At 45.2% G+C, this 17,394-nt stretch overlaps 1 protein-coding gene across 3 annotated transcripts in view; it reads right to left on the minus strand.

Annotated features, from left to right (window-relative positions):
- Positions 1-17,394, minus strand: part of LOC130538431 (glypican-5-like) — a 68,883-nt gene that overhangs the window by 36,215 nt on the left and 15,274 nt on the right. For 2 of the 3 annotated variants that reach the window (XM_057056002.1, XM_057056000.1), the window contains exons 3-5: positions 11,178-11,875; positions 1,122-1,285; positions 97-153 (exon numbers count right to left, since the gene is read on the minus strand). In XM_057056002.1, the coding sequence (XP_056911982.1) occupies positions 97-153; positions 1,122-1,285; positions 11,178-11,875 (919 nt within the window). The remainder of the gene's footprint in view (positions 1-96; positions 154-1,121; positions 1,286-11,177; positions 11,876-17,394) is intronic. The other variant, XM_057056001.1, reaches the window with a different exon arrangement.

The following is a 17,394-nucleotide window of genomic DNA, read 5'->3' on the forward strand; positions in this document are numbered from 1 at the left end:
GGACGTGCTGACTCATTAACCGGCCGTCCAAAATCACATGGTTCTTGAGAACGTGTGTGAGAGGTCGAGAGGCAGGAGGCCTCTGTTCATGCTTACCTCGAGAGCGTTCTCAGACTATGTTTATTGTTCTTGGAGGGTTTCAGGGGGAACGAGCTGGGAATGATGGGAGTTGGAGTCCAGGGGAGGTTGTTGCGAGCAAGGAGGATGCGGGAGGGCGGGGTGAAGAAAGGGGTGAGAGAAGGAAAGAGAAACAAAAAGAATGACATGACATGGCACGCAGGGAGGACAGTTGACCCTGGAAGAGAGTGATTATTCATGCACATGCAGAGACCGGACATGACCAGATGAAAAACCGATAACCACCCAATTCTAGTGAAGTTAGAAAAAACACACGCAAGCAAACAACCGCCGCTTTTGAGAAATCTTTCTTTCTTTTCCACACAGAACAGCTTTATTCCACCATATTTCGTTTGACTGTCCTTCCTGTTCTGCCGTGGACGATGCCACGTCTCTGAAGTGGTCACAGCTCACACATACTCCGGTCAGGCTTGGCGGCGGGCTCGGAGCTGGATTGTGTTACCATGAATGGCAGCGATGGTGCCAAAGCCAGACCTGTCAGCTAGGCTGGCATCAGTGCCACGATTCATGGTTTGGGACAAGGTCAGTCAGGCACTGCCACAAGTGTGTGGTTTGTGTGTGTGTGTGTCTGTGATGATGTGTGATGCTATTTAAACAGAGGCTGGCTGCTGCGCAGGGTTGGTGGTACGGACGTCTGGGTAAACAGGAAATTGCTGGACCGTCAGGACTAATCTCACCCACACTCCTCCTCTCTTGGCTCAGAACCACCAGCTGCTGTGAGAATGGGATGGCTGCCTCAGAGGCCAGGTGGAGGGCTTGAGGTGTGTGTGTGTGTGTGGGGGGGGGGGTCCAAATGTGAAGGGAGAAATGAGTGTTGAAGCAATTGTGGCTGTGAATAAATACTGATCACTGCCTTCAGAAGGAATTACTGTGTTTACATTTTCATGCACGTTGACGTGACGAGGTCTTGTAAAAACATTCAAAAATGAATATTCAATGAATGGGAAGAACAATGCGCTCATTGTTTTTTGCTCTTTTTTTACCTCCTCAGATGGGCTAAATTCTCCAGCCAGTGTTCTGGTAACGGTTTGGATGGAGCAACAGATGGAAGTGGAGAGGATGAGGTCACAGTTGAGGTCCTGACCTCTGGGCTTGTGGGCTGCGTGCTTGTCGGCTCTCTGGTAGTCAGGCCACACACCTTGTCCACCTGTGGGGAGGAGCAATCACACAGACAGATGGACACCTGTTAGGCTAGAAACAACATAAAACAGCCCAGGTGGAGCTGTGGGGGCAACCTCCATAAACTTTGAAACGGCACCTGCACAGTTGAGGGCGCACGAGTGCAAATATTTTAGTCAAAAATAATTCCTGCTGGAGGGATGAACACTGTTTCAGGGTGGAAATAATTATGGAGCTGAGGACTTCATAGCAAGTGACAAGGTAAACAGGGCATGTGTATGAAAACAGTGGGATGGGTAACTGCTGGGAGGGCCGCCACAAAAATGCAGCACCTCGCACTGGCCCCGGGGCACTTCGCTGGCAGCGCTGGCGAGCATCTCCGGAGGGTTATTAGAGCCATCGCCGCAGAAAGGCAGACAGCGGGTTCACTGGATCGAACGGGAGCGTGTTTCAAACTAAGAGCGAAAATCAATGACAACTCATTTGCTTAAAAGCCCCGGGCTAGTGTTATGAAGTGCTCCTCAATTAGCTGGAGTGTAAGAGCACAATGGCTCTTCCACGCCTGGCTGAGTAACTGCTGTGATCAGTGCCTATATACTGTTCCATCTACAGGGATCAGTCATGTAACGCCGTCTAAATGGGCTGTTTAATATCGAGCAGCACTAGTCCGTGCTGATTTAAACAGGGTAACCTAACAGCAAACAGGCAACAAAGCAAACGTGTACCAATGTGTTATTTCTTCAATGAAAACCAATCAGAGATGAAGTAACACCTCAGCAACTAATAATGCTCTCCTCTGGAATTTCCTCATATTGCCAGACCGACAAATAAACTTTTTTGGGAGGCAACTGGGCACCATTTGTGCTTAAACTGTTTACCAAATGGGTGTGTCTATGCGCAAACTGCAGCCGAAATATGTGATAATGGTGACAAAATGCGTCTTACTAGCTTGCTAAAAATATGCGTTGCATCCCGAGCTCAAGCCCGTTATTACCCCAGCCTTAACTAGGGTTTAAGTGCAAGTTTTCATGCGATGGCCCGATATTCCGGAGCAGTCGGGGTGTTGAATTTAAACCGATAAACTACCTGAATGCTCATTGTTTGTTCTTTTCTTTTATTTTTAACACCGCTCTCCGGAGAAACAGAAGCAGGCACGAGGATGACATGTTTTACTGCTTTCACCATAAACTCCCCAAGGGCCAATAAAACCACGCTGACATGCAGGCAAGTGGCTCACAGGCACACATGCACATGTGAGCGCGCCATGTGTGCAGCTCACATTGTGCCGGTGAGAAAGACAGATGCTCTTTAAAACTTTCTCAACGCACACACAAAGTCAGCACACTGAGAACAGACCTTTTGTATGGATTGCAACAGTTCAGGGGACAATCTTACAAAAGTTCAATCCACTGGATTACTGCAGAGTAACTGTAGATTACCAGGATTAGCAGAGATATGTAAAATAGAATATGCTAGAGACTGAGGGATAAACTAAAGGAGATTATTCTAATTTTGGAGGAAATTTGATAGTTCTTGCAGCAGGTGCCCCAGTCATTAATGTTACTCCTTTTGTTCTATCTCCATATTAAAAGAATCATTTTCAGCATCCTTCTACAGTGTTTTTATGGTTGACAGCATTCATTTATAACACTTATTTTAAGTTTTTTTTCTACACCTGAAAAAGATCAATGTTGGGCCACCCAGTCAAGTTTCCACAGTCAGAAAAACGGGACAATAAAACGGGATCAGCTCTGTGAACTTTCCAGAGATCCAGACCAACTTTTAACCACCAGTCCTTCTTTCTAGAGAAAAGGTCAAGAAAATGCACAAAAGGTTCCGCTATGAATAGAATCAAACTAAAACTGCAATTTTATTTCACTAAATGTCTGATTAAGTCTAAAATGACAGCAGAAAATCCAGAGTGTCTGAGCCCGGGTGGATCTCTCCTCTAGGGGAGTATTGTTTTACAGATAGCAGCGGTGGTCTTCTCTACCAGTTTATTTTTTGAGGGATTATCCGGTAAAGCCAAAGGAACTTTCTCATCACCCTCTCACCCCAAGTGCATTTCACCGTGGGATGAAGGAAGGCTCACTGGGTTAATCAAAGCCCCCCCTTTCAAATTTTCCATAGCTGACAGAGCACACACACACACACACATGCACACACATTCATAATCAGGTCACCCTTTGCACTTTAGGACCAAATTCATATTGTAAGTTAATGACATCTAAATAAAGATTCCTTCGGTTTGCAAAATGTATTCATGCATTACTACTGTAGACTGGCTGGGAGTATTAAAAACAAAAAAGAAAGAGTGAAAACAGCCACATAGTGAGATTGTGTTTTAGTAAGCGGCCCTGGCCTCAGTTAAAACAGTATCCAGGTCTGAGCCAAGTCCTATAAGGACTGTATGTATTTGAAATAAGAAGTTACATGGAGTTGACAAGAACAGACATACGCAACACAGCTTCTGTAGCTATTACTCATCGTATTTGAAAATGATCTCCAGAATCGAGCCGTTACGCGTCGTGCCAGTAGCGAGCCCATCAGGAGTACCAGGAGACTTTCCAGGGGCTTGGCAAGCCGATTGGCCGGCAGCATCGGGCCGGGTTTCAAGATGATGAATGAAACGACTAAATCAAAGAGGAGGGAGCGCGGGGCGGCTGCAGTTTGTCAGCCTTCCATCCGCTTTTAACCTGATGAAGCGATCCCACTGTCACTCGCCCCACAACACCTACTGTCATGAATAAAGCTATGTGATGAGTGCTCTTGCTCCCCGAGTGGAGTGATGAAGACGGAATATCAAGGTTGTGAGGGCTGCACTATTCTGTCCTGTTGAAATGTGTGAAGGAGTGATTATGGTCGTGGAGCCGCAGTGAGTTCCCTCCCATAAATATCCCAGACTAAACCATGCAAACCAAGCTCAAAGTTCTGTAAAACTGATCCAAGCCTGGCTGACAATGTATGGAGGTGCAGCAGTTGTTGTCCTTTGGGGTTGCAATCATGGTTTAAGTCTTCAGATCTTCATAAATTAGTTGTAGCTGTAGTGTTTAGCTCCACCACCTCATCCGCTATTCTTTTATACACTTGGTTCACAACAAGATGCTCCAAATATCATACATTTCATGTAGCTTCTTTTCTTTTGCTCTAATTTTAAAGCAAAGTTTGTAAAAGTTAAAGAAACAATCACAAGTTAAACATGATGCGTTCCACCAATCAATGTTCTTCCACACAGCCCTGCCCCTCAGGAATTCTGGTGAATTTAGAAAGTCGCACCCTTCTGGTACTTTTTCAGGGAAAATCGGGAGTTAACAGGAAGTTCTTTTCCTGGAGATCTCCCATCATTCCCAGAGAAAAAGATTTGTGTTGGGATAAATGGATCCCTTGCTGTGGAAAAGAAACAGCTCTAAACGCGTATTTCTATGCATTTTAAGCGTTAAAACTTCGAGGCGATAAAGTGTATTTTTGTCTGTACACAAAACTGTCTGGAACTGCAAAAAGGCAGTTCTGGTGACGGAAGATGCCCCCAAAGGCTTTGGAGGGTGATGGAGCGAAGATTCGGTTTCGCCTCTACTGACAAATGTAAAATGTCTTTTCAACTCTGTGAAAAATGGGATAATTTCCTTCCCTATAAAACCTCTTCATTACATCTGAAATGGCCGCGTCCTGACCACAAAAGGACACAGTTATGGGACTTGTTGAGAGGATCAACACTAGATCCTGTGTTAAACAGTTTATCACGTTACGCCGCCCTCCAAGAATAACCGTCTATATGCTGTGCAGCCAGGATGCAGCCAAATGCAAAAATGTTTCCACCTTATTTATGCATTAAGGTGACTTCTTGAATTTCGCAGGACTAGCAGTGCTGCGGTGGAGGCCTTGAGGTTAAGGAAGCAAGCTCGCGACTGGAAAGTTGCCAGTTCAAACCAAGGACCATCTGGGGAAATCTGGGTGGGTTAGGGGAATAAGGAGCTCTCTCTCCTCCCTCAACAACACATTTAGGCGGCGTTTAACCACACAGAGGGGCAGATGTGAGCTTCAAGGTGTTGAGTTTAATCATACCATTATTTTCCCAAACAGAAACGCACTATAATAACATTTTGATTTTGCTATCAAAAGATTGTCATTACGCTAAATGATAACTGTGATCACCATGTGGACAAATGACTTTTATAGACAATATTTACAAGGTAATTGCCTCTAAAATGTAAAATGTTTCATGCAATAACTAAGACAGGCTCCTTCGAGACGCCACTCTGAAGTGATGTGAGTTATACGTAACCTTTTTATCATTTCCGAGCTCTGTTTTGGCCTGTTCCAAATAAATTTTGCTCGAGGTTAAGAGAGCTGATGTGCCTGGGCTACTGTGGGCACCACAGATGTGCCGCCGGTCTGTTTATGCTACTTCCTGCAGTTTGCTTGGGCAACGGACTTCACACGTGCGAGGCAGAATTTTTCGGGCTTGTCGCGGCAGAAGAGGGATCGTCCGTGTCTGCTCGCGAAAATATTTAAGGTGCACAGATGTTTGCACAGAGCCTGTGCATACAGCCTCTGATGTCTGCTTACATTGCACAGACCCCAGCACATCCTTGTGCGCTCAAATACATTTTCGGCTCAGTTGACTGGAGTCAGCTTCTGGGATCAGGCTGGCTGTCTAGAGCTGACCTTATATTCCTGTTCAAATAATTGGATCATATTTATGGAAAGGCTTCGAATCTGTCCTTGAAAGGATTGAGCAGCGCTCTGCTTCACCACATAACACAAGGAAACACCCAGCTTGTCGAAGTGAGAACTTTGAAAAACAGAACAGGCTTTTATTAGCAGCTGATCTTAATTGTCTACACTGCATTAAACTTAGCCAAAAATAACAAGAAAAGAAGCACTGCTACTTTGAAAATGAAAAATTAGACTTGACACGAGTCACTTTCATGTGGAACTCTTAAAGAGATGTTGTAAAGCAAATGAACTGATTGCTGTCCTCAGAGTTAACTTGTGCCTCCTCCCCCTCCCCAAACGTCTGTTGTACTCTGATTCCCTACCACAGTTCCTGTCCACATTAGGCTAATTGCCTCTACAAGAGGTGTGACACTTATCGGCAGCGAGTATTAGTCAACAGAAGGTGATGAGTTAATCAGGTACTCATAATCATGATATGCTCATGGCAAGATGGTCCTGGGCTCAATTCCGGCTCAAATCTTCCCTAGGTGAGATTTCCATGTTCCTGTCATGCCAGCTTGGGTTTTCCCCACCCACAGAGACCTTAACATTAGGTTGATTGGAAACTCTAAATCACCTCTCAGCCTGTGACTGCTGGGATAGACTCCAGGAAAGCTCATTACCTTAATTAAGAATGAGCAACAGAAAATGAATGGATGGATGGATGGATGGATGGATGGATGGATGGATGGATGGATGGATGGATGGATGGATGGATGGATGGATGGATGGATGGATGGATGGAAACTGAATTTATATGGACAGGTTTCACAGTGACTTCTCAAACCATGTCTGGATGTATTGGGATCAGATGTGATCAACAAGCATCAATTATCAATTCACTTAATGTCTTTACTGAAAACAATTAGCTGCTGAGGCTTTTTAGTGTAAGAATATTCAGCTCACATGACCCCTCTTCCATCACTTCCTGCACTTCTTGTCAGATCTTACCCAGAAATCCTTGAGTGAGAGAGTAAAATATAATTTACAGGATCTTTCCCCTCTTAATCTCCGTTTCACTCCCCACAACAATTCTTCGTTACCATCGCGGCTCTAGATCATTGTCAACATTAATTCAAAAACCGCCCTGTCCTTTGCATGTTTTTCGGGAAGAGCTCATTGAGATTCCCCTCGTTTCTCCCCTCGCTCCAAGCCGAGGCTTGTTTGGCCAGATTAAATCTCCGCGAGCATCCAAAACTGAGGTTTTGTTCCTTGTAAATGTGGGTGTAATTTTTCAATTTGTTGACAGCTTTTGACCATCCTCGTACACAAATTCCTGAGGGTTGCACGGACGGAATTTGGCCGGAATGCCGAGGACTGAAGTAGTTTTACACTGCAGACAGCAGACAAGAGGCAGGAAAATGAAACAAAGGTCCAGGTCTGCTTTTCCCATGGCTTGCGATATGCTGGAACAAATGCGACCAAGCAAATAAAATAAGCTTGTGGATAGAATCTCAGTGAATTTGTCCACTTTCAAGCCATTTGATAAATGCTGCAGAAAACCGACTCTGAAAGCACAACGTGAAGTAGGTATTTGGATAACGAACAACGGCAGATATGTGAGAGTTAAGCCAAAAGACCAGCGGGCCTGATGGATATGGTGAGGGTGCTGGCTGCATATGGACACCCTGCAGGGAAGGTGAGGGATGGTTAAAGGCTGATGCATGGAGAGCTACAGGAGGAGAGGTCATGACTCAGCGATTCAAGGCAATGGGTGGAGAGAGAAAGCCAAACATAATGTTGCAACAAACATCCACAGTTATTAAGAGTTCCTCAGATCCAGAGATGAAAGAAACTTTTTTTTAATCCTGCCTTGTGCAGAATGAATCTATTCCTGAAGCCATCCAACTAGGTCAGAGCCAGTGTCCCATGATGAGGTGATCAGACAGTGGGCACAATGTGACGTCCATGCAGTCTCCCCAGACGGCATTTAAATGCACCGTTTAAACCAAATGAAGTCTTTACGCATTTATATTCTGCTATATCTCTCTTTCCTGACTCTTAATCTGCACTGCCATTCATGTGAGACTCTAGGCCAATTCAGTTTGCGCAACAAGATATCATTTGTCATACAACCAAAACCAAACCTGTAAAATGCTGTTTCTTTTGTTTGTCCAAGCAACAAATTGCACACGAGCATGTAATTACATAATTCAAGGAGAAAAATTTGGGGGTTTTGTGCCTAGCCCCAGGGTTTATCATCATCATTTAGACAAATAGGAGAAAAGAAGGAAGAAGGTGGGAAAAAAGAGAGTCTGGACCGACCGTCATTAGTTAATGGACTGTTAAGTCTCTCAGCCAGACAGTTCGTCATTACGAAACGGAGAGGGCCAAAGGAGGCTAGAAGCTGGACGAAAAACAGCTTAGCTTATAGATTGGGCCTGCTTCAGTTATGATTCTATCAAGGTGACTTCTTGAAATGCTACCCTGTCCATGACTGCACCCACGTTATCCTCTTTACTGTTTTTAAGGCAAAGAAGGCATCCATTTGATTGCAGAAAATGTTGATACTTGGGTTTATTCCCACTGTCTTAAAAAAGCCTGCAAGTTCACCAGAGTATAAACATTTTAAGTGCTAACACACAACAAAACGGAATTTGATTCTGTACTTTCCCAGCTAATGCTACGTTCAAGATACCTTGGCTGGTTCCCCTCTGCAACTACATAAATCGGGGGGCTGTGAAAGGGAAGATTATAAAAGCTAAAACATCAACAGAGTTTGTCACACCGCTCATACTATTTCATTTTATTATGGGATAGAGAAAAATTCAAATCACTTGCAGTCTACTGATGTACCACCATGGTGACTGGAAGCCTTCCAGTCAACCCGCTGGCCCTGTTTCCATTATCTAAAAGTGCAGGCTGCTATTATCATTCCTCCATAAGACGATAATGAAAAGCTAGGCTAAAACCAACCAGCAGGACGAGGTGCTCTAATCTCCACCATTAGCACCATTTTTTTTTATAAGCAAACAAAGACACTGTTACTAATTAAGTGAGTGATGGGATAACAGAGGTGGGGTTTGGGCGGTGTCAGCTGTGTGTTTCCTGTGTGTGCGTGCAGCTCCCTCCCCCCGAGATGGTAGAAGAAAGATGATATTAATTTTTAAGGCCGCCTGTGGCTTCTCAAGCACGGCTGACTTTGGTGGGAGACAACCAAAAACCCGAATGAAACAGAAAGAAAATGGCTGGAGCAACCTTCACGCCTGGTCCCAAAGCTACGCGATTGACTGGATATTTTCCAATCTTTGCACTAATAGCCTCTGCTTGACATAATCCAGCCGGGGCTACTCGGAAATGTTCACCGGCAGGACCGTTTCCCTCTGACCCGCGTTCGCACACCTAAATAAGAGCAGGAATGTGTTAGGATGGATTCTATGCTTCTGGTCCAAAAAAAGGTCAACAGAAACCCCTCTCTCCTGCACCGCCACTTTTGTCGCAGGGTGGGACGCACGTGGACCGCTTCCATGCCCTTGACCTGATACTCGCTCACTGCTTGGCTACAGTCGGCACACGCAGTTCATGTGTCGTGACCCGGGTGCTACCCTATGACGTATTTCACATATTTCAACATATAAGTTTCTCTGCGCCTGAGCGCATGAGGGAGAAACCGCAGAACGGTCTGGGATAACATCCCAGTGTAAAACCACACAGTCACAATAATTTTTCTAAAAACATATCTCGCCTGCGGGAAAACAAAGTTGCCTCTTTGTGCTTAATTTAATAAATGCTGCATACGTTATGGAAATGAATGGGTGCAGTAAGGCTTTTGCACTTTATTTGCCTTTGCAGTAGACGGGAGGATAATAGGCATGAAAAGTCACAGAGGTGTGAGGTTGAAGGTGGTTGTCATGACACGGTAGTTGTGCACAGGGGACCTAACAGGTTTCCTTGACAAGGCACTGAGGCTTTATAAAAAGCTTTAAAAGGGCCATGAGTGCTGGCCCTTTTAAACGTGGCAATACAGCTTTGTGTTGTTCCTCCAGGTGAGTGTGCATTAGTGCATTTTTTTTTTTTTTTAACTTTCCTTTGGGGAAAGGATCGGAGCCTCTGGCACCTTGCTGCCGTCTCATTTGCAAGCATGGGTAAGTCTCGTAAGTCTCGGTCTGTCCCCAGTACTCCCGGCACTAGCTTCAGCTGCACCCCGTGAATACCAAAGAGATTTTTACCACACATGCATCCAGGCAAGCAGCAATGACAGGCTGGGAATCAGCCACTTTAGCTCACTGAAATCCTGGGAATCAGCCTCTTCATGCACGTATAAACACTTTGCAAGAGCTGTATGTTAAGCCAGCTCAATTGTAAAGAATAAGGTAAGAAGCACCCCCCTCAAAAATGTAATGATATAACGACGCGTGAACAATGTGGAATAAAAGCTGGAAAGGTGCTGGGACATTTTCAGAGCCTTTGTCCAGGGTATATTACTCACTCCAATGCTTCAATGTGGGGCTCGAGAGGTTCAAGAACACCATCCCCACGACTGCACTGGCGAAGAGCCACCAGTTATTCATGTGGATGCGCCTAAACAGTAAGTAATTATTGTTTCAAGCTTATGAGTCCACTTTAAATGCAATCTCAGTAAAGTCATGCTTGATATTGAAACGTAAACACTGCACTGAGCAGCTGTTCAGAATTACTTTGCGGTATAAAGTGCCAGGTGTAATGAGGCTGTTTGTTCTGATGACAGTATTTATATTAGGACCACTTTTAGGATCTAAACACTGCGTATCCAAACTTAACTTAATTACAGTCAGTATTCAGCTTGTCTGACAATGACTTGAAATGGCTTTCATGTGATTATTTTATTATATAATAAAGCTGCAGATAACACAAAGCATATGGTAGTTCTGAATTCCTATTTAATCCAATTTTCTTATGTAAAGTGCATTCAGTGAGTGAGTGATTTATGGTACTCCATGTAGGGGAGATTTATCTGGTTTGTCATGTCAAAACACCGCTCGCCATCAGTCCTGACCCCAGTTTTCTTCTAAGAGGGTGAATTTTTGTTTTTTTTTTTAAATAAATATCATTTTTCTCTGAATGGTTTAGACACCGTGCCAACTTTAATGTGGTGTTCGTTGTTGCGAGGGCTGGAAAAAAGCAGCTCATAACCCTCGGGGCAGCCTGCGGAGAGCTTTCCAATCAACACACCAAACAGCGCCAAGGTATATGTTTAAAACAAAACTGTTTTCATGTTCACTCACCGTAGCAGTGATGAGTGGACCATGGAGCTGCGCGTAGAGCAAAGCCTCATTAACGTGCCCCCTGACCCCGAGGAGGGCTAATTCCAGGCTGTGGTGCCCAGCTGTGGCGTGGGTTAGCTGCTCTAACAGGCTAGTGTACCTCCTCCAAGGCTGATCGAGCTCAGACACACTGGCCAGACAGCCCCGCATCACATTCAGACAGTAGCCCACACAAGGTTTGATCAACGTCAGGCCCCTGCAGTGCGAGCAGTAGACCATCTTCACCAGGCCTCTCACACACTCTTTGCTCAGGCTGACGTGTTCCGTGGCGTTCATCACCTCCAGGCCCTCCTCCAGGGCCAGGCCAAGTTGTCGGCCCACTCCCAGGGCCCCAGAAAGCTCTTGGGCCATGACGGCTGGATGAGGCCCGAAAGGGTTGACGTCCTGTCTGATCATACGGAGACAGTCACCCATATCGCTCATTGTGCCGCCCTGAATTCCTGGGTTGATGAGGCGTGTGTAGGTGAGCGGGAAGAGGTTGTTAAAGAACTGGTGAACGGATGCCTCCACCGAGACGTTGGCCCCGCGGAGGTAGAGCGAGAGCGAGGAGAAGAGCTGGTTTACGTGGGGGAGGGCGTGGCGGGACATCGGCGTGTAGGTCCCCTCCAACAACGAGCTGAGGTGTCCCTGAGAGAACGATAGAAGATACTGGAACATGTCTGTAAAGAGAGGAAGAGAAACAGAGAGAAGAGAATGAAGGGTGAAGAGTCAGATCAATCTGATCACATGATCTATAGGCTTCAAACTCATATCTCAACTGTGACTCCTGTCCAGCTGAGGTCGACCTTTGTCCATAGGGCTATGACTGTGGACAATGGACATTACAATATTTACAAGATATTTGCACACTGTAGTATATTTTCTTTTTACATTTTGTATTTTTGGTTTTCTACCTGTGTAAAATTCCGAGTGACTGAAGTCAACATGTGTTAATGTATAGCTGACAAGTCTTAATGTTACAGGTGACAAATCTTGAATCTTAATTCCATCCCAGTAGGTCAGACAGCAAAACCAGTCAAATTAGCCTGTGCGGGATTCAAACATAATGTCGTGTATGGAGCCATCAACTGAATTAACCCAATAAATGTGTGTGAGAAAGAGGGATGATGATGATGATAATGATGATGATGTAAGAAGGAATAACCATCTGTTTGGATTTAGCTTTTTTTTTAAAAAACTATATATGACAAATTCGCCGTCTCTCATGCACACACGTCATTTGCGTCATTTGCTTATGTCATTTCCTTGGAAAGCGAAGCTGTAAAGCAATAAATGACGTCAGTCTAGAGGCTGATTGGTGCCAGTGAAGTACGCGTTGTGGATACGACAAGGACGCCCCCCCCCCACACCGCGACGAAGAAGGTCAACCAGAAAAAACGGTGAAGAACGCGAGGTCATTGGTGCCTTACGTACAATCCAACTCATCCTTTCCACGGCCTTCGCGACCCCTCCGTTTCCTCTAACCAGCAGCTCTCCACGTGCTCCCCTCTGCACGAGACTGAGTGGGGCCGCGTGTGTGTGTGTCCGTGTGTTTGTGTATTCATGTTGCGGACGCATCACAGCGGCTCCTCTGGGAATCGATGTCAGTTTAAAAGCATGCCAGGACATGAAGGAGCATGAGCAACTGTAACGTTGGGGTGGGGGGTGGAGGGGGGTTGAGAGGGGATGCCAATACACACCCTTCCTTCTCCTGATTGTGGCCGTCATTCTGCACACATTCAGACATGGGGGGGGGGGCTAAAATAGAAAAATATAAGCGTTCACTCCAATCAGGGGACAAACTATTCTTTATTGTTTACTGTAATCATTGTAATCACACATTACGCATGCGTTTTGGTCATTTTGGTGTGTATGCGGGTCCCAATTCAGATGTTGGGCCGATTTAGGACAATTATAACAGTAAATGAAAAGGCAGACGCTGACATTTAAGTTTAAATAGACAGGCTGAAATTTTGGGTTGCGCTTTACTAATTACTGGGAAACGAATGTGTCAGCGTAAGGACCTTACAAAGGTACTGACACTGATTTGTGTGTGTGGGTGTGGGTGTGTGTGCACGCGTGTGTCCAGCCCCTCCCGTCTTACAGACAGAAGGATAACAACAGTCATGCCCCCCCCCCCCAACAGCTGCACTAATATGATCGCTGTCTGTTAGCCTTGGGGACTCCCCACTGGCCGGTAAAAGGCACGACTCATTTGCAGCACTCCAGCTAACACCATTGCCGTATTCAGAGCGGCTACTTCGCAAATCACCCTCCAACGTGCAGCTAGCTGGGACTTTAAGAGCTGCCTGTGACACATAAAAGTCGCAGACAACAGAAGCAGCGGCTGGTCGGGCATCTTTAAGTGGAAAAGTTGAGAGTCCGACTAACGGACAAGGCAAAAACCTGTCAAATGAGTAAACTCTAGCTAAAGTCAGGCTGACGGGCGAGTTGCAGTTTCGGTTCCACTTCATTTGTCTGCCTGTGTGGCTACAGAGACGGTGCCAGATTTAAGTCCGTCTTCTTGCAGCAAGCCACAAGGCTCACTGGCCGCATGGCCTTTACACCATCAGATGCACCCAAAGGCTCGAGTTACATGGCATAACATAATGTTATTAGAGAGTTATCATGCTCAGCAATTCCATGGTGTAATCTTACTCACTGCAGGACTAAGTGAGTTCAAACTAGCTTCTTCTACAAGAGAAAAGCAAGACTGTTTAACTTTTTACATTTCTGGTAGGATGTTTGTGCAGGATGTGCTAATAAAAATGGGTTTTATTTCCAAAGAATGTATCATAAATTGACCAAAAAACTATGGGGGAAAAGGGGGTGTGAGACTGTTAAAGAAGCAACTGAAGTTCCTGACAAGAAAAACAACTACTGTACAAGTGGACTCCACCTGAACACGCACCGACATCTGGATCTGTTTGGCCCCCGGGACCTGAGCCCTACCCGGACTTTCCGTGTCATCCTCTGCAAATCCGACAGTCCACCTTTTTTATTCCTTCTGACAAAACACGATAATAAGGAAATAAAATAACGGAGAGCATGATTCATTCCATGTCAGCATCCCTTCGTCCCTGCTCTCCGTCTGGGAATCTCCCACGATCGCATGGATCCTGATTTGTGTCCAATCAAGGGCAATCGCTGTGGCCTTTTTCTTCTCTTTACAGCGCGAGCAAACGGGGAGACAACCGAAAAACAAGAAAACCAACAGCTTTTGAGGTCTACGACGACCAGAGCATGATGCTCATTTTGGGTTTGCTGTGCCTGGGAATGGATTTGACCACACTCCATTCCGACACACACACAGTTGTGGGTGGCTATCATTATCATGTCACTGTCTCTCATCAGGGAGCTTCTTGGTTTGCTGGGCCACTGTTATTTTGCATGAAGCAATTATCTTCCACTTCCAGTCCAAGATTTAAATGCATAATTGCCAGGTTAACCATAGAGGAATAAATGAGCGCGCTTGTTTAAGCTGCAACTCCGCGTGGTGGATCTGAGCTGCTTGGAATAAGCAAGGTGTAAAAAATAAAAATAAAATGAATAAATTGAATTGTGGAAAAGAGGACCCTCTATATAGAGGGTGTTGTGTCCCTGTAACGGGATATGACACCATATTTTCCAACAGTGCCATGCAAAAGGCCACCGACTGAGGTCACTGCTTGTAATCACACAGTAAGCACACACGTGCACGGCAACCCAGCGTTTCAGTTGCAAAATCAAACGTCGAGTGTTTCATGGAGTTGATTCTTCAAGTCTGAACTTTCAATAGACAGATTAATACCTCCAGAAAATTGGTCAGACAGTGATACTGGAGAGATACCTATAGCCTTCATGCCGGGTACTTCCACATTTAAGAAAGGGTGGTAGTGTGTTACACAGCTTTTGTGCCATATCTACACGGTCTGAATTACACAATAAAGTCCCAGATTGATAGCTTTTCGTTATAGCCACGCATTGAGATTAGAAGTGATGCATATTTGTGAGTAGCTGTCATATCTAATAGCCTGAGGCTAACATTATCACCTAGCTTAAATATATGTTGTTGACGACAGCTGGAGAGACCTCATGGCGCTACGTTTGAGTAGTTACCTACCAGACCAGTGGCATCTATCCAAGCTTTATCATTTTAACATTTGGCAGCAGGAATGAAGCATATAGTAGTATGGTAGCATAACCAGTTCAGTAATTGGCTTTAGCGCAATTCAATTTTCTGTCAGGCCCTGGGATTCTGTAAAACAAATCACAATTTAGAAACAATTTTGATTGTGTCAGATCCTATATAAATAAAGATTGATTGACTGATTATTGTACATTACTACATTTTTGGGTGCCACGTAGCTTGACTTGGTGTTTAACTGGACATATTTTCACAGTATTCTTGCACAGGTGTGAATTAGCAATGGCAATTAGCAACGATAGCTTGCAGTTTGGCCTTTTTAAGTTAGTGTTGGAACATTACTGGTTGACCTACGACTTCACGGACTGTAAAAACTTAGCAGCCCAGGTAAAGTGGCACCAGCATTGCTTGTACATGGGGCACTTTCTGCCCACTCTACGTTTTGTGCAGATGAGACACTGTCGTCGTGTTCAGCCATCTTCTTCTGTTGAAGCTCCTCTGTTTACATTTTTACATGCAGTCCCGCTTCAGAACATTCTTCCCGTCTGTATACATGCAGGAGTAGATCAACGCTCAGTGGAATTCAGTCACGCCGACACTTAAAGGTCCAGTTTTGGTCAGTAATTTCTTCTTTTTTTTCATTGTCAGCACACTGACTGAGAAAAAGATGTGAACAGTGATATATGATGATGGCATCCTATCATAAATCTACTAGTTAGTAGTTGTAATTTCTTTACTTCTAAAGAAATCTAATGAAACAATTTGACAACAACCTTGACCGACAATCAGAATAGCAGCACTATTATCAGAATACTACAGGGGTGGTAAAATATGCGGGTTTGAACATGCGTTCATATTATGATAAAATCTCTCTAAAATTCTCTTGGGTCTGTCCTATCGTCTTTATCAGTTCCAATACAACCTGTCAGGCTGACATCACGCTCAAAGCACTTTAATCCTGCAGCAGGCTTGAGTTTCACGCAGGTCACCATGTAGATGACATTGTAATACTTGTAGGATACATAGCCCCGTTTTAATTAGTACAAATACTGTAAAGGGCCAACTCGCACTCTTCGCTGGTCATCTTGGGTTACGGTGGCGCGCGGCAGTGCCAGGCAGTCTCCCACGCTCTAACTTTACACTCCAAAATCTAATGATAAACTATTAATAAGTCGGCTAATTAATCTGCTGATGTGTCTTGGATCGAGCGTGTGGAAAAGTGCGCGTCTAAAGAGGGACCGTGACTCATCACTCAGAAACCACATGGAGACATGCTGCTCGTGCAAATTTGTCCTGCACACAGGGAGCAGCTCCAGAACTGTGTGTGTCTCTCAGCCCCCTAAAAAGTAAAAGATCGCGATCGCAACGTCCTGTTCGAATGCAAAAATTCGGCAAACTCTGGGCCCAAATCCTCGGATCGGATCAGAGGTGCGACAGGTGCTGTAATAATGACTCCTTCTGCATTCCAGTAATTACAACAGCAGCTAAGCAATACCCTGAAACATAAACAATACCATGGATGCCAGGGGCGTTTGGGGTGCTATACCGTGATAGGGCGGGGGGGGGGGGGATTCAACTGTTGTGGTGGTGGGGGGGGTCACTCCTCTCCATCCAGGCCAAAGTAGGGAAACATGAGAGAAGGCAGGGAATGAGCAGATGAGAGAAGGACGGGGACACAGGAGACCGGGGAGCAGGGTGAGGGGGCTGGAGGGACGGGGTTGTTCAACTGGCGTATACCATAAAGGGCGAAATGTGGAGGGCCAGACGGAGGGCAGACCGCTGACAGACTGATGGACAGCACCTCTGGTCCTAAACATTAATAGTGACATCAGGCCTGTGGAGACCCCCTGATTACTCTTTTGGTTTACTGGTATATAAATCACAATGTCTGGGTTTAATAGCGTGTTGCATCAGGATCGGGGGGGTGGGGGGGGGCAGAGGACATTAAAAGTCAGTGATCTGTCACACAAGTACACGGCTTAAAGATTTTATAGCATTTGAACTCCTAAAACACTGTTATGATCCTGAGAGAGGAGAATAGTGCACTGCTAATATATTAATACTTGATATATC

The sequence above is a fragment of the Takifugu flavidus genome, chromosome 15, assembly GCF_003711565.1.
Source record: "Takifugu flavidus isolate HTHZ2018 chromosome 15, ASM371156v2, whole genome shotgun sequence".
NCBI classification, from domain to species: Eukaryota; Metazoa; Chordata; class Actinopteri; order Tetraodontiformes; family Tetraodontidae; genus Takifugu; species Takifugu flavidus.